General features: G+C 48.7%; 1 protein-coding gene across 6 annotated transcripts in view; it reads right to left on the bottom strand.

Annotated features, from left to right (window-relative positions):
• Window positions 1-3,203: 3,203 nt before the first annotated feature.
• Window positions 3,204-26,757, bottom strand: part of DAPK1 (death associated protein kinase 1) — a 188,603-nt gene continuing 165,049 nt past the window's right edge. For all 6 annotated transcript variants that reach the window (XM_049611764.1, XM_049611634.1, XM_049611563.1 and 3 more), the window contains exons 20-26: window positions 24,308-24,530; window positions 16,846-17,034; window positions 14,761-14,958; window positions 13,434-13,572; window positions 11,895-12,015; window positions 8,895-9,083; window positions 3,204-5,705 (exon numbers count right to left, since the gene is read on the bottom strand). In XM_049611764.1, the coding sequence (XP_049467721.1) occupies window positions 4,473-5,705; window positions 8,895-9,083; window positions 11,895-12,015; window positions 13,434-13,572; window positions 14,761-14,958; window positions 16,846-17,034; window positions 24,308-24,530 (2,292 nt within the window). In that variant the 3' untranslated portion in view covers window positions 3,204-4,472. The remainder of the gene's footprint in view (window positions 5,706-8,894; window positions 9,084-11,894; window positions 12,016-13,433; window positions 13,573-14,760; window positions 14,959-16,845; window positions 17,035-24,307; window positions 24,531-26,757) is intronic.

The following is a 26,757-nucleotide window of genomic DNA, read 5'->3' as shown; positions in this document are numbered from 1 at the left end:
TGACCCCCCTGGGTGACCAGGCACATGGGCGAACCTGTCTCTGTGCCCTCTTGTGAGTCTGGGGCTGGCACTCACGATACCTGCTCAGCCATGGTCTGGAGACAATGAGTATGATAACCACGCACCTAATAAACAGTTTGGCTCAGTTAAGTCCCCAAGAATCCAGAGTCCGGACAAGACTATGGTGCCATCCCACATATGGATTCAAACTGGAAAAAAAAAAAAATTGAAAAACAAAATAGAAAAGTGGCCAAATCAAATTCTTACCTTTTTCCTATAATAAGCACTTTAAAGATTTTTTTTTGAAATAACAAATACCAAATTCTTCCAAACAGCAATCTGTCATTTTTTCTATCCCCCCACACCACCGCACTTTAGAGCCCTGTCTTCTGGATGCACTAAACACAGTAGGTAATCATGCGTGTTCCTCTGCAAGCTTAACTGTTAAGGAATATTGTTAGGTTTCAGTTTCATGTTTTTAAATCTCCTTTTCTTAAAATTGTGGTAAGAGAGACAGAACATAAAATCACTCACTTTAACGATACCTCCCTGCAGTGCGCAGGGGTGGTGACTATACGCACAGCATCCGTCTCCAGAACAGTTTTCACCTTGGAAAACTGGAAATACATTCGACTCGTCAGGAAGACATTCCATTTCCAGGCTCAGCTCTCCTGATGTCCCTGTGGGTTTTATAGCCTGGCTGCCATCTAGGGGCTGTTTTTGCAGGAACAGCCAGGCTGGCCCTTCATCTTGGAGGGGCTTTTCCAGGGTCACACCATGACCAAGGGCAGGCCACCCCAAAATGTGCCACTTTGGTGTATTGGTTACAATAAATAAAAGTTACGCAAGAGACAGCCTGTACAAGAAGGGCACTCAGGGCCTCCCCGTGCCCCTGAGAACGGGAAAGAACTCTGGCTGTCAGAGACACCCTCCCTGTGCCAGGAAATAGAGATATTCTCGTCACCAGAGCCCAGAAGGCCGTATCCACAACCCTGCTACTTTTTCCCAAATCTCAACCAGCCCAAATTCCGTCCAGAATTCCTTACTAATTGAAGCTCCCGGAGTTAGCTTTTCCTGATTCTGTCAGTTCCTTACAGATCCACTCTCTCTCTCAAAAGTAAAACAAAGTAGAGAAGTAGAAAAACTGCACCTCGGTCATTTCCGTAGGTCCCGGTCTCACGATTGGGCCTCAGTGTGCACATAATTGAACTCTGGTTTTCTCTCTTGTTAATCTGGTGTAAATTTAATTCTTAGTCCACCCTGGTGAACTTGAGGGTGGAGAAGAATTTTTCCTTCCCTTCAAGGGTTCAGTAAGACCAGGGTAGACTCAGGACACTAGGGGGAGCCGATCAGTTTCGACACTTCAGTGAATCCTGTAGTTGTAATGATACCCCTTTCCGCAAACTGTCCGCCAGAAATCCCACCCACAGTTCTGATTCATTTTGTGAAAGGTGGGGAATCCAGGTTTCTGAACAAATCAGAGCCACAAAAGTCTGTCACCACTCCATAACAGCTTGGGGTCCCTGGGAAGCTCCTGTCCATAAGGAGACCTCAGGCACCGCAGGGCAGCCCAAGGTGGACTTTGTACCAACAGGCAGCACAGCACAGAGAACACGTTCCCTGTGCATCTCACATCCACGCTCAGAGCAATGGTTCCATGAGAGGCTTTTCTTTCTGGCCCTCATGCAGGGGGTGGAGCCGGCTGCCCACAGTGGGACTTCACCAGACAGTTCCAGTCTCACCAGAATTCATGTCCCTGAAGACCCCAAAAGTCCCCAGGAATGCCGGCCACCACCTAATCCCAGGATGTGGCACTGAGCTCAGTCGCCCATAATCTCTTCAGATCTGGGTCGTAATGATTCTTACTATGGCTTCAACATTTCAGGAGCCCAGGTGGCCCAGATCCTTAAGAACACTGGCACCTGCATAAAACAAGAGTATAAAGATTTGCAGCACTTTGTGTTTTTTTAATGTTTATTTATTTTTGAGAGGGAGAGAGCATGAGCCGGGGAGGGACAAAGAGAGAGGGGAACAGAGGATCCAAAGTGAGATTCAAACTCACAAACTGCGAGATCATGACCTGAGCCAATGTTGAATGCTCAACTGACTGAGCCCCCCAGGTGCCCCAGTACTTTGTTTTTATTTGTCCAGCATCCTGCCTCTGCCTATTTCTCCTATTAACACAACTCCCTTCTCGGGGAGAATGGCTACTTTCCTCACCTTGACCCAGGGTCCCCGGGGCCAGGGCCTTGCAGAACTCCACCTCCCTTCCCTCCGTGTTTTGTGTAGGGCTGCTCTGGGACCCAAGGTTGCCCCAGTCACATCCTTCTCTGAGATTTTACATACAGGTGATACCAGAGACTTACTCTGTGCCTGGGGGTTTCAGTGGCCTGGTGTCATGTCACTCCCCTGTGACACTCTTTGAAGCAGGAGAGAGTGAAGTGGCCACTCAGGACAGAGGTGACACAGGATAAAAGCATCTACTTTTGTAAGGTGACCACAGCTTCGATCTCAGTACCATCCTTTTCAGGCGTGTCTATGTAGCTTTTAGTTTTATTTCATTCATTTATTTTCCTAATGTAACTAGACCGTGTTTATTGTGGACAATTTGGAAAAATGGAAATGACCTGTTTCCCCAGCCCCACAGAGAAAATCATTACCGTTTTAATCTTTTTCCTTCCAAATTTTTTTCTTTGTCGATGTATTTTTAAAAAGTCTTGAGGTTTTACTAAATGCAGGTTTTGTCACTGAGTGCTTCCATGCACGTCAAAGCTAACATTTCCAGTACATGGCCTGGGCCACGGGCTCTGTCCGGAAGGATAGAAGATACGCGTCTTTGGCAGTAGGTTTATCTCTTACTCCTGTGGGTTGGTCCCCGCACCTCTGTACAGACAGAGAAAGCTCCCCACAGGCCCGGGGCGGCACTCAAGGACTCCAGTGGTGTTTGGGTCACCCAAGGACAACAGAAGGGATTCCCTTCTTCAAGTGACAACAGTGTGAAAACCATCTGGGCTCCTCCTGCTTCCCCCTACCATCCCCAACTTTAGTACTAATGCCCCCCAAATGAGCCGGGTGTTTCCACACGGGAGTTTAGGTTAACTGACTTTCTGGACTTCAGTTTGGTTTGCCCCGCCATGTGGGGTTTTGGTGACTGAAGAGAAAACAGAGAAAAAGGATTCCTTTTGTATTAAAGACCAACAATCAAATGCAACAAGCAATAGTTTATTTATATTTTTAAAAAAAGAAAAGAAAAAAAAGAGAACAGAAAAGAAAAACCAACATGTTTTTACTACATTGTATAGATTAAGTAAAAATACCTGTATTCATATATATGTATATACATAATGCATATATATATATATATACACACATATACACACATGTAATGTAACATTAAAATTACACGCTTCTCAGGACAGAAGAATTAGGACGTGTTCCCTCACTTCAACCTAAAACTCCATCACTACTTAAAATCACTGCAGGAAATCTTGCTTCCTCGCCTTCTTTGTCGGACTTCACAGACAGGAAGTCATCGAACCAGGATCTACATGTGAAAACCATCTGCTCCGCGCAAATGACAGCAGACTGCCACCGAGCAGGAGTCAGGGGTCTGCTGAGTCCTCCCGCAGACCTTCCTTTCCTGCAGCTGTGTCACCTTCTACCTGAGATGAGCGGGAATGATCAGCGGACACTCTGAGGGTTCCGCGTGGACGCGCACGTTGACGTTTACACAAGAGCAGCAAGGACGTGTCTTACCATGAAAACAACACTGTGTGTGAAATCACTCTAGAAGAGGATTCCTTCCTCCCCTTTCCGTGTGAAATGAAACACAAAAATTTCTGGAAAAACCACGACTCAGGGGGGAGCACCTCAGGCGGTGATCAGCAGACAGCAGGGGACACAGAGGGAGCGTTCCCTGGATGGTCTCAGACACAGCCTCTTCTGCAAAGGCCTCACATGTTGTCTGTTTGTCAGTCAGACAGTGGGATTCCACACATGGGAGTCTGTCCTACAAATATCAAAGGGATAAGACGAGGACATGGTCTGACAAGGAAAAGACTATAAGAAACACATTTGGGATAAATGTGTGTTTTTGTTTTTTTTTTTTAGGACAATTCATACAGTAGTTAAAAAAATTTCATTGAAAAGTTAGGAATTCCAGTAAAATTATCAGTAAGAAGCAAGGTGCTGGCGGATGAGAGATGATCTAGGGCACAGGGAGGAGGGATACTGGCTTCTCAATTGGCCAAAGGACAGGCTGTGGTCTGCTCTGTAACTACAAAGACCGTTCACACACAGTGGAATGTGTGGGAGGAGGGAGGTAGTGGCAGAGAAACTGGTGAAGCAGGAGGGAGGGCGGGGACCTTCAGGATGTGGGCACAGGGAGGGATGGGGGAATTTCTGCCGGGACTATGGGCTGCATCCCCCTGCTCTGCAATCCGAAGACACCCTGCCCAAGCCAAAGGCTGCCCTCACCGGGACACGACGGAGCTGATGGAATTATAAGATGTGCCACTGTTACAGCTGGAGTCATAGGCCTCCTGGCCATTGCCATCGAGGTTGATTTTGAACACTGAGGACGCCTTCAGTAGAAAGTCTGCTGCGTCCCGACGCCCCAGCTCCCGCAGTTTGGACATGAGGATGCCGACCGTGCTCTCGGGGTAGGAGGCCCATTCCCGGAGCAGAGCGTGGACCGGGCTTGGGAGGAACTCCTTGGAAGCCCCGTTATTGGTGTTGTACTTTGCCACAAGGTCGGGGAGACCCAAGTTCATGGCCAGAAGGCACCAGTCCTTCCCCATGGGGTCGGGCGGGTCCAGCAGACGACACAGTTTCCTCCGGGTCAGGAGGTTCAGATCTGATGCATGGATGTCCATCCCTAGGCTGGCCTGTGAGTACACGTCGTGACACCCAAAGCACATGATGCTGCTGAAGCTTTCCTTGTACCCGCCCATGGTGTTAGTCAGCGAGGTCTCCTTCAAAGTCTGCGCCCGGAAGAAGTCCCGTGGCTGGTAGATCATGACGGGCTCATGGTGCTCCCTCAGCTGCTGGGGGCTCAGGTAATGCTTCACTGTCAGCAACCCTGGGAGAGTGGTGGCCATGACGTTCTCCATGGTGCTGCACACGGAGTCCAGGAGGAGGCAGCACTTTATCTTTTCCGTCTCCAGCCCTCGCACCTGCACCTCAATGCCCTGGCCGTGGTTGACCAGGAGCACCAGCAGCTCGGCCCCGCGATTGGCAATCTTGCAGCCATTCACCCAAAGGCGGATGTCTGCATCTCCCTCGGTGCTCTGCTGGTGGATCCACCGACAGAGGTTCACCTGGACCTTGTGAAAGATGCCACATGGGAAGGGGGTGAGGTGCTCCACGGGGACGATACGCACGCCCCCGTAGACCCTCCCCTCATCCTCCTCATCTGTCCAGGAGCGGTGGAGGTTGTCAGTCTTGATGAGGGCAGGGATGTCCACCATGGTCCCGCTGCTCAGGTCCCGGGCACAAATGTCCATGGCATCTAGGATCTGCAGCAGCTCCTCCACATCGCTGTCAGGCACCAGGCGCTGAACGTCCTCCACAGTGTAGCGGCCCCGGTAATGGTGCAGGGCCCGTGGGGTCTCCACGGACAGCAGCTTCCCCAGGACATTGGTGCAGAGCCAGCGGGGGTCCAGGAGTAACACGTCCTGGACTGTTTCACTCTGCATGATGTTGATCTGCCAGAAGGGACAACAGGAGGTCACACACGGGAACACAGAGGGCCAGAGGCACCAGCTGTTCAGAGCACTGAAGGAGGAGAGCAATGATAAAATCTGTGCACATGTTGCAAAAAACGACCCAGGGCATTCATGGATCTCAGAAATCAAACACTGAGCCAAAACGCCAGCTTGAGAAGGTCATAAGAGAGATTCTGAAAGGACTACCTTTGACTTTTAAAAAAAAAGGTCAAGGTAATAAATTCAAAGACAAAAAAGAGAGAGAGATGGCAGGTAAATGCAAGGAGTAAATTTTGACGGGGCTCTACATCCCAAAATACACGAATAAAAGCAGTTACAAGAGAAATTATTGGGACAAGTGGCAAACACTGGAGTGCGAACTATACATTCAATAACAAGGTCACATCTATGTGCTTCTGGGATGTGATCATTGTATGGTTATCCTCGGCACTCCATCTGGTTCACGTCCACTCGCTGACGCCCCCGGCTACGTGTTCCCGGGGCTCTTGGAGACTGATATACATACCTTAGACATGCCCGCCACCGCCAGGAGGGTGAGAAGCTTGCTTTGCCCCTCCCCAACCCCGGTAGATTTGTTAAAGATAACAAAGTCTCTCCCTTTCCTGACACACAGGTGGAGCCAGGAGATCTAATTCGATGTTAGAGGTCAGTGAGTTGCACACGGACTCTTTGATCTCACCGCACTGCCCTTCTGTGCAACCCTCGCTCTATCACATCTGTAGACTAAGGTCCAGACTTTGTGGAGACCAGCAGCACAGCAGGATCATTGCCCGCCATATCTCCCCGGTTAGGAAGTTACCCCAATTAAAACTGTGTAAACTATAAGGAGTCACCTGCTCTGTTTTTCTGGTCTCAATGTGGGGGATACTTGACTGTCCGTCCTCCACCCTGTAACAGTGGGAAAACACCCCGCTGCTTAGGAGATCCAGGCTAAAGTACTGAGGGGTGAAATGTCAGGATACTTGCAAAATAAATAAGTAAATAAATAGACGAGAAAGAGACAAAGCCCATGGAGCAAAATGTAAACAACTGATTAATTTAAGTGTGAAGTAGATGAAGATTCTTTGAGCTACTCCTGCAACTTCCCTAAAAGCTTGAGATTTTTCAAAGAGAGATTCAAATTGTTATATGAGTCCACGATATAAAATTTTAATATGCATAGGAGAAAAGGTCTGGAAAGCACCCTGGAGAGGGCAGAGAGGAAGGAGACTATAGTAGATGGCCAGAGGAGACTTGGAGCTTACCTGACCCCTTTATTTCTTTAAAAAGCAAAAGTCTGAAAGAAAGAAATATGACAAAAAGCAGAGACAACTTTGGTCTCTTTGCAACACTCACCCTCCTCTCCTCCCTCCCTGCTCAGGGCCAGGTCTACACACAGTGCTGACCCAAGGGACACTCTGTTCTCACACGGAGCCTGAGGCTCTTCACTGTTTGTACCAAGAGTACTTTCTGGTCCACACTCCGGTGACAGCTTTGAAACACCCTCTGCATATGATTCTGTTCAAACCGGTCCCTAGGTTGACAGTTCCTGGAGGGTAGAGCATCTATTTCTTGATAAGGCATTTGGTGGGGACATCATCTGCAGTTCAACTCTGGGCACTGCCATCCCCTCAGGATCACGGGAGACAGGCTGAGACACTGGCCACACTGGAGGAGGTTAAGGGGACAGATGACCAAGGGCAGTGAGGGATCCGGGAGCAGAAACAGGCATCATGAGGATAAGTGGTGAGATGTGCATAGGACTCGGGCCTTCCTCACTAGCGGCAGTAATAGCACTGGGGGAGAGGCTGGTGGCCAAGCAGAGGGGGCCACCTGACCGATATTTCCCTTCCTTACTCCTACCATCAAGTCTTCATTCATCACTCACTGAAGCCTCAAGGGCAGGGAGGGGTGTGAGATGCAGAATAAAGTGGATTATACCTTTGATCTAGAAGTTGCTGGTCAAATAATGGAAGGCAAGAGAATACTGGGCCAATGGAGTGAGTTTATTTTTATGGTTAATCTTATAATAAGCATCTTATAATGTAAGTCTGGATCCCAGTCCTTGGATTCAACCCTTTTTTAATTTATATGCTGATTTTTGTTTATTAAAAAAAATTTTTTTTGATATTTACTTTTGAGAGAGAGAGAGAGAGAGAGAGACAGACAGAGCGTGACTAGGGGAGAGGCAGAGAGAGAAGGAGATGCAGAATCCGAAGCGGGCTGCAGGCTCAGAGCTGTCAACACGGATCCCCACTTGGGCCTTGAACTCACAAACCGTGAGATCTCGACCTGGGCCAAAGTCGGACACTAAACCGACGGAGCCACCCAGGCGCCCCAAATTCAATGACTTTAAAGTACTGCTGGAGAGGTCTATAGATTACTGGTAGTTTCAGTGAAGTTCAGAGGCTCATGCTGTCACTGCATGACACTCTAGTTCAGTTGTAAGTTCAGTTGTAATTTCAAGTCTCTATGATTTACACGCACTGGCCTCAAGTCAGAGGTGGGACTGAGACTGCACAGGAAAGAAGCTCCTGGGGTCTAAAAATCTCAGAACTGCTTCTGGGCTTTCACGTTCAGAACTGCCTTTCGTGGCCCAGACTAGCCTAAACTGTCCCCGGATGTCACAGGACAGAGGGATACAAAGGCCAGCTCCCCTCTCCCGGGATGCAATTAGAACAGCGATCTGGATGCCACATGAGTGGGAGCAAAGATTCCCATTTCTGGGAAAGGCTGTCATTTCTGGGGACACTGCTTGCTGGGCCTTAGTGTCTCTGGACAGGCTCTTGTCATTGCCTTGTCTGGACCATCTGTGAACCCAGGAGTCTGTGTGGAGCAGGTAACAGCCCCGGCCAGAGGCTGCAGGAATCACAGCTAAGCAACAGACGCCCCCGGAGGAGAGGAGAGGCCCAGTTGCCCAGTGTGGTAGAAACTGTGCTCCCTGACACAAGCTGGAAAACAAACGCATCAGAAGAAAACCAAACACCAGCTCTTAGGGTGCATGGGAGAGCAGAGAACTGCAGTTCAGAAGATCACCGAAGCCTCTGTGATCGCCACATGTCTGGATATATTATGGGTCGTCGGGCAGTTTCCACTCTGCCTCTCTCGGCTCAAACCACCTTCACAGTGGGGACAGAAACCAATCTCCCGAGCCCCTCCCAGACCCCTGCCTGGTCTCCAGCCCCCTACCTCGCCAGCACTGTGGAGCTGCTGGGCTATGCGCCTGAGATCCCCCTCTCTGGCCAGGGGGTTCAGCTGGTCTTGCACATCGTACACGAACTGCTGCAGTGACATCAGTTGGTTGGGCCCGTTGAGCTTCCTCCAGGAAGGCAGCGTGGAGATGATCTTCTCACACAGGTGGGTCATCGGAGGGCAGACCTAGGACACACAGCACAGGACAGGTCAATTTGCAGCTGAGGGGACTCCCTTGGAGATGGTAGAAAGCTTGGTGCTCTTTCCTGCACTATTGCAAAAATACTTCGGATGAGTTAGTGCTTTTTGGTTGGGTACTGGGCGGTTCTTTTGTTAAAGTGTTGCCTCTAAGCAAAATCCATTTGCAAGGGTAAAATGGTATGGATGCTTTCATTTCTTCTTCCCTTTTTTTTAACGTTTGTTTATTTTTGAGAGACAGACACAGTGTGCATGGGGGAGGGGCAGAGAGAAAGCAAGACACAGAATCCAAAGCAGGCTGCAGGCTCAGAGCTATCAGCACAGAGCCCGACGCGGGGCTTGAACTCATGAACTGGGAGATCATGACCTGAGCCGAAGTCGGACGCTTAGCCCACTGAGCCACCCGGGCACCCCGTGGATGCTTTCATTTCTATTGCTAATAATTAAACAGGTGGTGAGGCTTCACAATAATGCTCTTGGACTCAATCACAGTGTTCCCCAACTCCTAAAGTTGTGCGCCCCCTCCCCCCTCCTCTGGAGTGACTGTTTCAGCCAGATGATGGTTAATTTTATGAGCAAAGGAAGAGGAAAAGAGATGAACTGTCATCAGCAATACTGTAGTGAGTTTTTACCAGTATATTAAGTATTTGTAGGATTGCTGTGGAAATACTATTTCAAATTAGACTAATTCTTGGTAATTGGCTTGAAACAGCTTTCTTTTTTCGTAATTTGTTAAAATTCTTATTTGAGTATAGTTGACATGCAAGGTTACATGCGTTTCAGGCATGCAACACAGTGATTGGACAAGTCCGTAGGCTATGCTGGCCTCACCACAAGTGTAGCTATGGCACCTCCCACTATTACAATGCCATTGACTAGATTCCCTATGCTGTGCCTTTTATCCCTGTGACCTATTCATTCCACAACTGGAAGGCTGTATCTCCCACCCGCCTTCACCCATTTTGCCCATCCCCTCACCACCCTTGAAATAGGTTTTTAATCTTTTAATTTGATTAAATAAATCATCTATGTGACAGGCCCATATAATCCGCACACCATCCTAATTAAAAACAAAAACAAAAACAAAACCAACCGCTGCTCTACATCATTAACCAGGCAGTCTCTTCTCGAATCCCACCTTTATGTCAGCTGAATTCCACTCCCTGTTTCTAAAACAAAGTTCCCAAGGATAAAGGCAGTCTGTGGTGGGTTCTGCCTGCTTGGCCTCAGGAATTGAGGGTTGGGGTTGGGAAGCAGACAATCTCACCACACCTCAGCTCAAAACTTCAGGGAACCCCTACAGCCTATCATAGAGGCCCTAACGCCACCACCACCAGGTGGGGAGGTGCTGGTCCTTCACAGACCTCTGTCCCAGATCACTGGCCACTGCTCTCTGCGACTGGCTTCCTCTGAGCTCCCCCAGACTACTCCCCACTCACCCTCTATGCCATAGTGGGGCCCCCATCAGAAGGCAGGGGCCAGGCAGGCTTCAGGAGAGCCCAGAGTTTTCTTGAAGATTCCAAAAGCACGTCTGGAACTGGAGCCTGGTGCTGTGAATGGGGGCATTTCACAGCAGAGAAGGAGTAAGCTGTAACTGGAGGGGCCACTCCCCACCCAGGGAGGGATGGACACAGCCTCCTCATCTACACGCAGGCTGGGGCAGCAGGAACTTTCCAGGGAACATTTTGCCCTTGGGGGTGTTTATCCTTTCTCATCAGTTGGGGAGAACTTTTTGAATATTATAGATTAGAAACCTTTTACGTGTCAGAGGCACTGAGAGTAATTTTTCCAGCCGATTTCTCCTTTTAACTTTGTTTATGGAGTTTATTTGCCAGAAAAGAAATTTTAGCTTTTGTAATGTCAAATAGGTATATTTTCTGTGAAAACTTCTAGGGTCCTCGATATTGCCTAAAGGGTTTTCCAAAGCACTATCAAGGTATTTTAAATACACATTCAAGATACTGCTGTTGTTTTTTTTTTTTTCTTTTTTACATTTATATGTTTGAATCCACCCACAATCTATTCTGGGGGTTTGTAGTGAAAAGAATTCAATCTCACTTCATTCTAGACTAATAGCCAGTCGTGTCAGATCACTGATGAAATAAACATCTTCCCCCAAACTGAAATAACACCTTTGTTTTCTATTAAATTTCTGTAGATGTTGTGCTTTACTTCTGTATTCACTAATTTATTCCATCTATTGGTTTCTTGATTTTGGATTTATTAGTTACACAGCCTTTACAATATGCCTTATTTATCCTTCCGCTGAAATTTTAAGACAAAACATCCAATTTCCTCATTCCCATGAGTTGCTGGCCGGTACCGGACTAAGTTTATATAACTTGCGAAAATGAAACGTTGAGTAAGATCTTGCCCTCCACAAGCACATTCCAGTTCGTTTGAGTATCTATTACTTTATGTCCTTCAACAAATCTTGCTGGTGACGGTTCTTCTATTGTTCTGCATTTTCTAAGCATTTCACAGTAACTCACTTCTGGGCAGTTTTTATGATTTGTAAAAGGCAATGTCACTTATAAACTAACCATTAACACCGTCAGAATCCCATATGCTCTAAGGTGGGGCCCTCGCTCCTAACTTCCCTCATCTCCCGGCCACGTCCTTGCTTCTCACTTTTCGTTCCTTGTTGTAGACCAGTGGGACACAAACACAGCCATGCATCCGCCTCGTGCTGGGTCCCCTGAGAACCGAATCTAACCAAGAGGAGCACGAAGAGGCCAGCTCCGGGGTGAACGGATGGTCTGGGCAAAGGTGGAACCACAGGCTCTCCAGCACACTCACCGAGACAATCTGGCTCCGAATGTCTTGCAGGTGACTTCGCAGTACCTTCATGTCCTTAGAGCCCGATGCGCCGGCATCCAGAACAAACAGCTTGTTTGAAATGTGAAGATCGTTCCCAAACCTAAGGGAAGGGCAGTGGCCTCATCAGGGTGATGCGGTCTCACCAGGTGTCACCATGGACATGAGGCTCCCGTATAGCTGATCTGAAGCCAGAATGTCCTGGTGACTTTGCAGAGGCTGCCCCCTCCCCACTGTCCACTGGCTCGTCATATTACGGTGGTGTGAGGCCTGGGACCCCTGAGCTCCCAGTCCTGCGGATGGGGGGGGGGGGGTGGCTCAGGTTGCACAAATTGGCAGTGACACAGTATGGGAAGACTTCAGGTCCTCTGATGCAGCACAGGTGAGGCCCATGCCCTCACCTCGGATGCTGGGAAGACGGAGGCCACTACAGAGGGATGGGTAAGAGCAGAGGGTAGGCATGAAGGCCACTCCCTCAATGGAAAATACTAGCATGAGCCTTCTTTTTCCTATCAGGAGGACAACAGGGAAGTGTCTGCAGTAGATAAACCAATAGTTTGTGTTACTGGCGGATTATATAGAGATGCAGCTTCAACGTTTTTTGGCCAAACACGAAGTAAAACCACACGTTTCTACACCGTGACCCATGCACATTCATACTGCTCAGTGAAACAAAAGTTTTCCATAAATGCTTGCCAGGAAAGGCACTCTGGTATTTTCCCCTCCTGTCCATCCCACTTTCGTGACCAGGTCAGGACCCCCAGGTGACTGTCACGAGCCCCTGGTGAGTGGCAACTTAGACTTTGAGAAGTACTGCTCGGTGGTAAGATGACAGTCATCAGAGGAACTGAGAGCCAACACAACAAAAAGAACCGCGCATCTGTGTCAGGCATGGTGACAACAGTCGATGCCACTGTATTATACGACTAACACTTGCTAAGGGTTGAACTTAAACATTCTCACCCAGAATTCAAACTTCTGCCACGCCTGTGGAAATTTCTTACCATTTTCCAGGGGGCGGGGGACAGATTTATTGCCTACTTTTAGTGACTCAATACATGATCAGTTTTGAAGTCTCAAAAAAACAAAAAACAAAAACCATTCTCACCAAAAAATAAATAAAAAGCAAAGACAGAGAAACATGTGAGGTGACAGATGTGCTAACTAACTAGACGGGCGCGTCCTCTCATAACGTGCATCAGATCGCCACCACACGCACTTCAAGTATCTTAAAATACGATTTGTCGATTATAATTGCCTCCACAAAGCTGAGAACTGACGCATGCAACTCCTAACAGAAGGTCCCCCGGGCAGTGGTACTGGGAGGTGAGGAAGGAGGTGATAAGTCTGTTGTTTTACATCCCGTGGCCTTTACTTTGGTTGCATTTGTTGTGTTTTCAACGTTTTGATAAAAAATGAAATCTATGCCACAAAGCCAACCAAGCAAAGGAGGCCCTTGATTCCTTCCTCCGGTGTCCGTGAGCTCTGTGAGATGGCCCCTGTCCCCAGCGGCACCCTCACCTGTTCCTGATCTCCTTGAGCAAGGACGTGTCCTTGTCATACCCGAACTCGCCTCCAGCCGGCCGAGGCACGTTCATGATGTCGGCGTGGGTGGCCACCAGCACGACGTGGAGCGGGTTCTTCAGCTTGCCACCAAAGGCTGAGGGCAGAGAACAGACATTTCACAGGCGGGTTGTCCTTCCTGGCTGTCTCCAAGGCAGGTAAGGCAGGGCGTGCTGGCCAGCCTGCCGTGCAGGGTCACCTCAAGAAGGCCCTGGCCCAGCCAAGAGTGGGTTTCCTGGTCCTCGGGGAGGGCAGCTCAGAAGTGGACCAGCACTGACCACAGAACTCAAGGCAGCTTCTCAGATGTCCCCCCAAGTGGCCCTGCTTGTCCAGTGAGAGGAAATCTGGCTCTGAGCAAAGGCACCTTTCTAAGACCTAGAAAGTTCTGTGAGTGCAGCTACACCCAGAAATGTCCAAAACAGGGCCTGTGGTGGTGCACACAGTCTCTTGTGGGGAGAGTGTTTTGGAAAGAAAACACCAGAAAGAATGAGAAAGAGAGGCAGAGTGGATGGACCCTGAGGGGGGTAAGCCCACTTATTTGACTTTTATAGGAATTTCAAAAAAAAAAAAAAAAATTGATAGCCCAGTTGTGTTTCCACCATGAAAGTCTGCCCAATTCTGTTTTTTTTAAAAAAATTTTAATGTTTATTTATTTTTGACAGGGGGAGGTGGGAGGGGCAGAGAAAGAGGGAGATACAGAATCCTAAGCAGGCTCCAGGCTCTGAGCTGTCAGCACAGAGCCAGATGCAGGGCTCGAACTCACGAATCAGGAGATCATGACCTGAGCCGAAGTCAGACGCGCAACTGACTGAGCCACCCAGGCGCCCCTCCCTCTGTTTTGTACAAAGGAACAAAATCGTATTCCACGCTATTTTCTGCTCTAGGAATAAAGTTAAGATAATGCCTTCACTCAATATGGACCCTTCCGTTCTGGATGGAACCACAGAACGAAGGGGGTTAATTCTGCTTATTAATTACGTATCATTAGGTAGAGAGACACAGAGGCCATCTCTGGGAGGAGTCCACCTCTACCCAACAAAAGTGACCACAGCTCTAAAGTGTAGGAAGAAAGCGAGAAACAGCTCTCAAGAAATCCCTCAGACTTGGTCTCTGAGGCAGGAGAATGCAATCATGTAACAATTCCCTACAGAAACGTCCAGAGTGGGAATCTTGTCACAGGAAGCAGCGACCAAGGAAGCCTCACTGTTAGCCCCGAGCTGTAGATCCCCCAAGTGGCTGAGCGGCCCACGGGAAGGGCACTCTCCACCAGGACGTGCTGGCTTACCTATGGGTTCTTCAACTGGCACAAGAGACTTCAGGAAATTCAGCCAGAAAATCACTTGGTTCAACTGGATCTCGTAGGGTTCTTCCAGACTGAAAACGATGACGTGGATGGATGTGGGATCATTTGCAGCGAAATAGTCATAACAGCAGAAGTACACTGGATTTCCAGAGAATTCCCACACACTGAAATCACCAACTCCTACAGACAGAAGAATGAAGATTACTATCTGAAACAGTACCAACAAGTGCCAATCACCATTTTGCTTGCACCTTAGTGACCACCAAGGGAAAGAGTGATGTCCGTAGCATCGACCTGTTTATCTTTGCATCTTCGGAGACATGTGCATTCCATCTCTCCCCCCAGGGATTCCTCCTCACAAGGAAGGAGTCAGGGCAAGATGCCGCCTTGGGTTCCCCGTCAACAAACACACAGAGAACGTACATGATAAGATTCCATATCCTCACATACGTATAAATTATTTTTGGAACATGACAGGGTATACGACGTTGAACATAAAAGTCACTACGACATGTAACTTAATTCTGGCTTAGTGATGACCACGTTCCCCTTCCACAGGTGAGTTAGTGACCTATTCAGGTGGGTCAGGAGCCAGCAGGCTGCCTGCACAGGGGAAAGACACAACAGTTGATTCGCAGTTCTGCACCTGAAGGATGTGGGTGAAAGCGTGAGGAGGTGGGGGTCCGTGAGGTCACCCAGCGTGGGGGGCAGCTGCTCCCACATACCTGAGTGTGGGTGCAGAGGGTTTTTGTAGAAGTGTCTGTGGGTGAGACTCTGACTGCACTTCCTGAGGGACCTGGCACCTTGCAGTGACCATCCAGACACAGGACCGCCCCACCCCTACATGGCCACACCCCAGCAAGACAGTGACCACCCACCCACCAGCCTCTGGGGGGACATGGCAGGACCACTTACGTTGTAGGATTTCAGGCTCTCTTTCCCTAATTCTACCCTCAGTGCTTATTTTGGGCCAGAAATTCTGTAGTCAACAATTTGGAAGATCTGTGGCTCTTCTGGAGCCCCCTCTAGGAGCACACACACTCCTGGGGACAGGACTCTCTAAGTCTGGCAGCTGAGACCTTGGTGTGAGAGGTTCTGGAACACGGGCTTGAGTCCTCTGAGAATGGGGAGCACTGAGAGCCAGACCTTGGGCAGGAGGGAGTTATGGAGGAGCTGGGTGAAGGCTTGTGGGGTGCTGAGGACACACTTCTCCTCTCCCTATGAAGCATGCCAACTCAGCTGCGGGACCTCGGAGAGCACTCAGCTTTTAGGATAGCACAATGCCCATGGACTTCAATGTCACCTCACTAGGGCCAGCAGAACCTTCGTGAAGATGCTCCCGATTGCCATTTTCTGAGCGCCTCCCCTGTGCCACTCTACCAGGCACTCAAATAAACATCGGCTCATACACTCTTCACAGATGAGTCTCGAAGAAAATGCTTGATCCCTGCTCTAAACTGCGTCTCAACAGGGCAGAAGCTGGTGTTCAAGTGACATGGGCCCAACTGGGGTTCCTGGGAGCTCGGAAGGTGCAACACCAAGGATTCAGTGGTTCATGGAGATAGTAAACCTTCCCTGGTAACATTTAAAGCTTCACCCCCTTGGAAATGATTGACAGCACTTGAAATTTTGCCTGTGGGAAAAAACTGCCTGGCCTGTATCATAGCATCAGACATGAGTGGAGATGTATTCAAGAATCACTCTTCTCATATCTGCATTTGTCAAACTGCTAATGGGATTACATTTTATAAGTTTTCTCATCCAAGTGGATGTTTGGCTCTGCCTAGAAAATGTATTGATTTACTCAGCAGTCATTTATTAAGCACCTACTGTGTGCCTGGGGCTTTGCTAGGTGCCCAGGACAGCAGGGTGTCTGGTTTCACTAGGGGTATTGACCAGCCATGCTTCACTGGGTCATCCCAAGGTCACTTTGTGCGGCTCTTCCTCTGTCCTTCGTGGGGCTGTGACACATGCAGCGGGAGAGGCCCCCTGGGGGGGGGGGTGATTTACAGTCCGGGCAAAGGGACTCTGGGCGCGCTCCCTGGTACGGTGGGTGGGCTACTGTACCGTTCAGATAGGCGTTCTGGATGTCGATGGCCTTGGTGGACTGGTCATCAGCCGCGCAGTGCGGGTGCTGGGGCGGGGCCACCACCACCTCTAGGGTCCCCCTGGTGAGACCGGGCTCGAACATCATGCTGCGGCTCCTGACGCTCACGTGCTCGCAGCCCGGGTACAGGTTGCTGATGCTCACGGAGCCTGCAGGAGGAGAGGAGGCAGTGAGACCCCGCCCAGGGCGGCGTGTGTGCGTGAGCCCCTCCCACCTCACCATGCCTTGCCCCTTCCCACGGACACTCTTTCGTCCCCACCCCCTGCTGGGCTGTGTGGACCCCTCCCGTGTGCTATGCAGCAGCGGTTCAGGGATGTTGCCTGGATTCGTTCTGGCTGCTGCACCTCCCACATGCCTTTCCTGAGCTGCTCTGGGCCCCAGAGACGGACCCCATGGGCTGCATCTCTGGGGTCCCCCGGCCACTTGGCTTCTGGTTGGGGTCAACCAATGGAAGGCCCTGGACAGGCTGCAGGGAGAGAAGGCCCAGGCGTCTCCCCCCCACCCCCCCACCCCGCCCCCATCACTCCCAGCTGCTTCTCTGATTCCAGTTGTGTGTCTGTGACCCTAGACACCAGAGCGGCTTTACCCCTGGGGTCCAGCTTTCCCAGGAACACGATTTCTTCCTCTTGTCTTTACAGCCCGAAGGGAGGTAACGGCTTCCTTCTGTTCCAGGACTTGGATGCTTCACTGTCTCTAGAATGATCCCCTGACTTTTGTCCAGGACACTGTTCTTCCATTAATGTCCCCACCTGGCCCCTGACAGATGCAGATAAAGCGGTACCACTTGGTACATGAGATGGTGTTAGGTTGACTGCAAATAGATTCTATACAGTGGCAGGCTAGGATTCTCCAGGGAGAGCTGACAGGACTTGGTAAAAGGTAGGCATTGGTACACCTCGGTGAGTTTTCATTAGGAAAGAGTTTTTATACAATATTTTTAAAATAATAATTTCATGGTGGGGGGGATGCCTGGGTCGTTCAGTTGGTTAAGCGACTTAGGCTCAGGTAATGGTCTCACTATTCCTGGTATCAAGCCCCACATCTGGCTCTATGCTGACAGCATGGAGCCTGCTTGGGATTCTCTGCCCCTCCCTGTTTGCCCTTCCCCTGCTCTCTCTCCTTCTCTCTCTCAAAATAAATAAACTTAAAAAAATAATTTCACGGGGATATATTGAAATCATAGAAAGAAAACATGATTTTTTGCTAACTGCTGACCTCTAGTGGTGAAAAGTGGCAGGGCAGGCCTGACGGAGAAGGTACCTTTGCACCCTGGACAGAAGACCCATATAAGCTACCAAAACTGAAACAGGAAGAAATAGAAAATTTGAACAGACCCACAACCAGTAAAGAAATTGAATCAGTAATCAGAAATCTCCCAGAAAACAAGAGTCCAGGGCCAGATGGCTTCCCAGGGGAATTCTACCTAACATTTTAATGCCTATTCTTTTGAAACTACACCAAAAAATAGAAATGGAAGGAAAACTTCCAAACTCATTCTATGAGGCCTGCATTACCTTGGTTCCAAAACCAAAGGCCCCACTACAAAGGAGAATTACAGACCAATTTCCCTGATGAACACGGTCGCAAAAATTCTCAACAAGATACTAGCAAATCAAATCCAACAATACATTTAAAGAATTCACCACAATCAAGTGGATTTATTCCTGGGATGCAGGGCTTGTTCAATACCCCCAAATCAATCAACGTGATACACCACAGATTAATAAAAGAAAGGATAAGAACCACATGAGCCTCTCAACAGATGTAGAAAAAGCATCTGAGAAAATATGGCATCCTTTCTTGATAAAAACTCTCAAAGGGGCATCTGGGTGGCTCAGCTGGTTAAGCACTGGACTCTTGATTTCAGCTCACGTCATGATCTTACAGTTCATGAGGTCGAGCCCTGTGTTGGGCTCTTCACTGGCAGTGCAAAGCCTGCTTGGGATTCTCTCTCCCCCTCTCTCTGCCCCTCCCTGGCTCGCTCTCTCAAGATAAATAAATACACATTTAAAAAATTTTTTTAAACCCTCAAGAAAGTAGGGATAGAAGGAACATACCTCAACATCATAAAGGCCATATAAGAAAGACCCACAGCTAATATCATCCTCAATGGGGAAAAGCTGAGAGCTTTCTCCTTAAGGTCAGGAACATGACAGGGATGTCCACTCTCATCACTGTCATTGAACATAGTATTGGAAGTCCTAGCCTCAACAATCAGACAACAAAAAGAAATAAGGAGCATCCAAATCAGCAAGGAAGAAGTCAAACTTACATTCTTCACAGAGGACATGATACTCTATGTGGAAAACCCTAAAAGACTCCACAAACTGCTTGAATTGATACACAAATTTAGCAAAGTCGCAGGATATAAGATCGATGTACAGAAATCTGTTACATTTCTACACACCAATAATGAATCATCAGAAGAAGAAATCAAGGAATCAATCTCATTTATAATTGCATCAAAAACTGTAAGATACTAGGAATAAAACTAATCAAAGGGGTAAAAAGTCTGTACACTGAAAACTAAAGAAAGTTTATGAAACAAATTGAAGAAGACACAAAGAAATGAAAGAACATTCCATGTTCATGGGTTGAAAGAATAAATATTGTTAAAATGTCAATACCACCCAAAGCAATCTACATATTCAATGGACCCCCTATCAAAATAACACCAGCATTCTTCACAGAGCTAGAACAAATAATTCTAAAATTTGTATGGAACCAGAAAAGACCCCCAATAATCAATCTTAAAAAATAAAACCAAAGCTGGAGGCACCACAATTCCAGACTTCAAAATGCATTACAAAGCTGTAATCATCCAGACAGTACGATACTGGCACAAAAACAAACACATAGATCAACGGAACAGAATAGAGAACCCAGAAATAGACCCACAAATGTATGGCCAACTAATCCTCAACAAAGCAGGAAAGAATATCCAATGGAAGAAGGACAGCCTCTTCAGCAAATGGTGTTTGGAGAACTGGACAGCAACATGCAGAAGAATGAACCTGGACCACTTTCTTACACCATACACAAAAATAAACTCAAAACGGATGAACGACCTAAATGTAAGACAGGAAGCCATCAAAATCCCTGAGGAGAAAACAGGAAGCAACCTCTTTGACCTCAGCCGCAGCAACTTCTTACTAGATGTGTCTCGAGAGGCAAGGGAAACAAAAGCAAAAATGAACTACTGGGACCTCATCAAGATAAAAAGCTTCTGCGAAGGAAACAATCAACAAAACTAAAAAACAACCAATGGAATGGGAGAAGATATTTGCAAATGACAGATCACATAAAGGGTTAGTATCCAAAATACAAAGAACTTATCAAACTCAACACCCCAAAAAACCAAATAATCCACTGAAGAAAAGGGAAGAAGACATGAATAGACACTTTCCCAAATAACACATCCAGATGGCTCACGAACACATGAAAGATGCTCAACATTACTCATCATCAGGGAAATACAAATCACCACAATGAGATACCACCTCACACCTGTCAGAATGGCTAAAATGAACAACACAGGAAACAACAGGTGTTGGTGAGGATGCAGAGAAAGGGGAACACTTTTTCCCTGTTGGTGGGAATGCAAACTTGTGCAGCCACTCTGGAAAATGGTATGGAGGTCCTCAAAAAATTAAAAATAGAATTACCTCATGACCCACCAATTGCATTACTAGGTATTTATCCAAAGGATTCAAAAATGCTGACTTGAAGGGGCACATGTACCCCAATGTTTACAGCAGTACTATCAACAACAGCCAAATTATGGAAACAGCCCAAATGTCCATCAACTGACGAATGGATAAAGACGATGTGGTTTATATATACAATGGAATACTACTTGGCAATGACAAAGAATGAAGTCTTGCAATTTGCAACTATGTGAATAGAACTACAGTGTATTATGCTCAGCAAAATAAGTCAAAAAGAGAAAGACAAATATATGATTTCCCTATATGTGGAATTTAAGAAACAAAACAAATGAGCATAGGGGAAAGGAAGAAAAAATAAAATAAGAAGAACAAAGAAGGAAGCAAACCCTGAGAGTTTGTTCTTTTTAAAAAAGATTTTTTTATGTGTATTCATTTTTGAAAGACAGAGACAGAGTACAAGCAGGGGTGGGGCAGAGAGAGAGGGGGACACAGAATCTGAAGCAGGCTCCAGGCTCTGAGCTGTCAGCACAGAGCCCAATGCAGGGCTCGAACGCACGAACTGTGAGATCATGACCTGAGCCGAAGTCAGATGTCAACCGACTGAGCCACCCAGGCGCCCCTGGAGTTTGTTCTTAAATACAGAGAACACACTGAGGATTATGGAGGGGAGGTGGGTGGGGGGATGGACTAAATGGGGGATGGGCTTTAAGGAGGGCACTTGTTGGGATGAGCAGTGAGTGTTACACGTAAGTGATGAATCACTAAGTTCTACTCCTGGAACCAATACTACACAGTATGTTAAGTAACTTGAATCTAATTTAAAAAGGAAATGAAAAAGACACTTCTTCCCACTTGTTCTTCTCTGGGGACAGCAGGCAGCGGCCCCTGCAGGGTGGCTCCTGGACACTCGCTCCCCCTCTGCTCTGGGTCATCTCCTTCCTCCTGCAGCCCCACATGCCACAGCTGTGATACTCAGCTGGCCACAGAGCGAGTGTATGTGTGGTGGCCAGACCACGCAGCATGGGGTAGGGACCAAGTGACCTGAGTGCCTGCAGACAGGGGTGGCAGACATGTCCCCTGGTCTTGGCTTTCTGGCTGGTGTCAGCCCCCGACCTCCAGCATATTCAGGAGATGACCTCGGAAAGGGCCAAGTTGTTAACACGAACCAGCTCCCTGCTGTCTGCGAGATATGAATGCACTTGCGTGGAACATTTATATCCGATATCGGGGATGTGAATCAGTGTACCCAGAGCTTCCAATTTTCCACAAAGAGCCCCGTATCCAAATTTCTTGGTGAATGAGTTCTGAATGTCAGCAGTAAATCCAATTTTCCTCCTCCCCGTCTCTTGTACCACATATAGCTGGGTTTCAGCCTCTGCTTTAGACACACATTATGTCTCTGAGGCCCAGGTTACTTCTCTCTAAAGTAGGTTCGTGAGAATCCAGTGAGATGACATATGTGCGCCACCTGAACCCAGGTCAGCACAGAGGCGGTCAACCACAGGCCGCTCTCCACTCTTTCTTGCTTCTAGGTTTTACTGCGGTCTCCCCAGGGGGCAGCCACTTTGTCAGCTGGATCTCCTTGTGGTGTCCCCTTGGCCTGCTCTTGTGTCTTTCCAGCATCTGCCACTTTCTTCAATCTTGCGAATCCCCAAGGGGACTTTCTTTCACACGAGTGACCAGGGAGAGAAGACCTGTGCCTCCTGAGAGAACAAAGCCGCCCGCTCCCAGGAGAAGGGACTACCACGTGATGGTCCCTCCCTTCAGCTGCTTCTGGTGGCAAAACCAGCATCAACGCCAGGGCACCAGGAAGATTCTAAAGAACTGAGTCACATGGGACACAACAGCAAGCAGTGATTACCTCCTAGCAGCTCTGTGGGGGAAGCCTGACCCCACTAACCTGTTATCTTGACAGAAATTTGAGGGTTCGGACTGGAGAGACAGCTCTGAACAATTCTAAACAGAGGAAGACCCTCTGTGTCTCTGCCGACTGCGGCCAAGTGGCTTCTCTGGTCCAGAGCAGACTTCGTCCTCCACAGAACCTTCTGTGACCGAGCCCCACGACCAAGTCTCCCTCGGCGCTGCCTGGAGGACGCTGCTATAGCACCGTGACCCTGACTGATAATGCAGCCTTCCTGAGGTGCGTTTTATCAAGGATCTACTTCCAGATTCTTCCAGATGTGGAAGATGAGTGGAGACATTACTTCGGAGAGGTGAGGGATGCACAGGAGATAGAATCTGTGGCTGGTTCAGTTCAGCTCATGGGCTTATAGGGCATAATCTTCATACCCAAAGAGGACTCACAGACATTGCAGATCCCAGGTCTAAATAGAGGTCTTTGTCTTTATCTCTGTCTCTCCCACTTTCCCTCTCTCACACACAGATACACACTCACAAACAAGGGCATGGTTCACACACAGAGGCTGAACCTAATCATTAAATCTGGAAAACTACTGGCTTCAGACAAGGTGAAACCCATCTTACAAACTGAGCCCAAATTATGGGAGACAATGGGAAAATGTGTGTCTGAAATGCCCTTATACTCCAGACGGAGTTGTAAGCATCGTCCCTAAGCACTGGCTCGGGAGTCAGACACATCAAGAATGCCAGCTGTGTGACACCGGGCAGCCCATTTGACCCCTCAGGACCTCAGTTAAATACCCTGCAGGCTGTCGTGTGGATCAAAGGAGGTGTCACACGTACCACATTTTGTCCAGTGCCTGGCACACACTCGGTGCTCAGAAAGCACAAGCAATAGGTGTGAGCGACACTGTAGTTATACTAATTATAAATCCATTGTGGTTATTATCTCAGCGCCTGCTTGTAACTCCACTGCTGTTCACAGTAAAGAAGTTGAAAGGACGTGTAAATCTCAGTCAACTGTCCCCCAGCCCTGACGAATGCTCCCCAGACACTCCTCCTCATGGACAGAGAGACTGCATAGAAACAAAACGGTAAAACCGCTGTTTTCAATGTGGGGGGACTGATGAGACACCTTGTAATATCACGTGTAGAAACTGAATCCCTGCACAAAATGGAGAGTGAGGAAACTCTGTGAAGGGTGATATTCTTACCTTTGCAAAACGGGACTCCCCCAATCAGGCTGCGTGTGAGTGGATGGACCAACCGCAAAATCCTTAGGGAGCCTTTCGAAACCACCAACCTACTTGGAGTCACACAGGGATGGAACCGAATTTTGTTGCTGTGTTCCTGAGTCACTGGGTGTGCCCAGCATTCCAAAAAGAAAGCCTAAGGGGGAGAACCCATCTTGGGGCCAATATTCGACGTGCACAATCTGGAACCTGTATTTGTTCATGTGACTTGTGTCTTCAAGGGCCGGGTACCCTGGTCTGTATTTTTACCCATGTAGCAGATATGTTTTATTCTGTCCCATTGCATTTAAAATACATTCACATAAATTGCACATAGCATACAATTCACCTCATTACCCATTTTAGAGTAGAACACGACACCATTCTGTGATCCGCGCATTTGCAGTCTGGATCTTTGTGTCTGTGACCATGACTTTGGTGAGGCCCCATCCTTGCTATTATTGGGGCATCTGCACCAGCAGGCCAACACATGGCCCACAGCCGGGGTAGACTAACACCTAAAGCCACCAAGACAGTGAGATCTGGTCACCCCAGGCCAGGTAACCCAACACAAAGCTAGCACTCCTCCTAGACCGTGACAGGAGACAAGCACAAAAGCAAGCACCTAGTGGAGAGGCAGGGGCAGGGGAGGAGGTGCCTACCTGCTGGTTTGGATGCCAGGGGTGAGGGCGGGAACCTGGCGGAGCTGGCGGAGGAAAGTCTGGGCCGGCGTCTTCTGAAGAAGCTTCTCAGCAGCCCACACTTGAGAGACTCCACCAGGGTGGTCTTCCCCGAGCCTGAGTGGCCGAACAGCTTCAGTTTGATTCTGGATTGGAGGTTCTGTGTGGGCCGCAGCTGCTGGATGAAGAGTCCTCGGTGCGTATCCTGCACACAGATGAAAAGGGGCGAATTAGCCACAGAGAAAGAGAAGGCTCTGAGCAAACAGCCAATGCCGACTCTTACAGTTAGGAACTCTCGCCGTGTCCTTCCTCAGAGTTCTCTTGTGATGAGAAGGTTTAAGAGCTACTCGCTTGGGAACTTTTAAATATGCAATACAGTATTATGAATTGTGGTCCCATCCTGTACAGCACATCCTGGCATTTACTTATTTTACCCCTGGAAGTTTGTACCCTGGTCTGCGACGCTTACCTGTGTTGCAGACGTTTTATTCTGTCCCATGGTATCTATAAAAAAGATTCATGTACAGTGCACATAACACGTAATTGACCATTTCCGAGTGGTCTGGAAGGCTTTCCGAGTGGTCTGGAAGTTCCGAGGCTTTACTGCATATACAATGTGTACAACCAGCACTGCATTGGGATCCAGAGCATTTCCACCCCCTAAGGAAGCTCTGTAGCTATAACCAGTCACCGCCTTTCCCTGCCCGGGTTCTGGCAACCACTGGTGAGCTTTCTGTCATCAGGGAGGTGCCCATGTCCATGGCATTTTGGTGCACAAGAAATGGGGTGAAGTAATTCCTGTGAAGCCATCAATTTAAAGGGGAACCAGGGTCAGCCCGTCAAGAGTGGCCAGGGACCCCTGCTCCTTTGTGTGGAGGGGCCCCGTTCCCTCACAACACCATGATGGCACCAGATGCTGAGAAGGGGCATCAGGAAGTACATACATGATGCTGTGGTGGGGCTGGGGACCCCGTAACCTTCCCACTGTCCTCTCTCAGCCCTGCAGAGAGAAGCAGGATAATTCACACATTCACTCACTCACTCGCTCATCAGCACACATTTATGGAGGCCCCCATGGGCTGAGCAAAGTGCAGGGAACAGGAAGGTGTAGACCCGACCCAGATCCGTGTCCTGGGGACACAGAGACACGTGAACACTGACACCAAAGACAACAAGAGCACTTTGATAGGACAGTGTAGGCAGGTGTTCTGTGCACCCAGAGAGCCCACCTGGACACCTGCACAGTCAGGCACGGCTCTCGCCGCCCTGGCTCCATCCACCCTCACAGCAAGCCTGCTTTCCCACCTCCAGCCTGATCCTGGCCCCAGAACAGGGGCCTGTTGGAGTGTGGGGTGCAGGCTCAGGGTCCTTCCCCGACCCAGGATGGTCCCTCCGCTTTAACCTGCTAACTTCCATACATCCGGGGGACCGCTTTTACTGGGTTCTCTTCCAGAACGTTCTTCCCCAGGAGGCTCCAGCCCAGGTGGGGTTCTCCATCATGACCCCGCTAGACTGTAGGGTGTGGTGGGATGATCTTCCCCCTCAACTGGGAGCCAACTTGAGGAGAAAGTCGTGTCCCCAGCACCTGGCAGGGAGGTGCTCAATAAAGGGGTGTGTACAAATGACAGGACTCAGGGGGACCTGCAGGAGCCTCTCAGAGGGAACTGCCTGCTTTTAGTCTCCTGTGGCCTCAGGCCTGGCAGACACTGCTTCCAGCTCTCATCCCGGGAGGGGGGATGTCCTGCTGGCCTCTTCCCGCTGAGCCACGGTGGCTTCTTCCACTGACCACCCAGCAGGCTCACCTGTCAGACTCCACTCCTTCCCCAGTTTCTCTGTGTGACCCTGACCTTCCTTCTCCACATGGCAACACTGCCTCCTAGTGGGCACGGTGGGAATGGGCGCCACATTTTCAGTTCTTGATGTTGGGGGTGCTCGTGGATGTGGGTGCTATGTGTCCACACACGTTTACACATGTCCTGGACGGTAACAACTCCCTGGGTCCACCTGAGCGCTGAGAGTCTGCTGAGCATTTATTTAAGAGAAAAACTTGCTTATGATTACATGACCTTAGGCTTAACTGCATGCCACATATGACCCAGCCTGTTTTGGAGAGTGTGTTATCTCAATAGTTGAGGTTTCCAAGAATGCAAATGCTTAATAAATTGGTAAAAAAAAAACCTCACAAGCTCCTACCCTCACTTGTGAAAATCAGGTAGACAAGCTGCTACAGTGTCCGCGTGCCATCCCAGCACTCCAGGATGCACGGGTGTCTGCAGGGACTTCATAGTGACCGTGCACGGGTCCCCATACCTGCCAATTTCACTACAACCCTCATGCCCTGGGCCCCAGCATTTATACACTGCAACACATTATATTTCACTATAGATATTCCCTTTGATGTCTCTGGTATGTCACAGGGAGGCCATTCCATT

The sequence above is a fragment of the Panthera uncia genome, chromosome D4, assembly GCF_023721935.1.
Source record: "Panthera uncia isolate 11264 chromosome D4, Puncia_PCG_1.0, whole genome shotgun sequence".
NCBI classification, from domain to species: Eukaryota; Metazoa; Chordata; class Mammalia; order Carnivora; family Felidae; genus Panthera; species Panthera uncia.
This window is presented reverse-complemented; position numbering and strand designations above follow the sequence as displayed.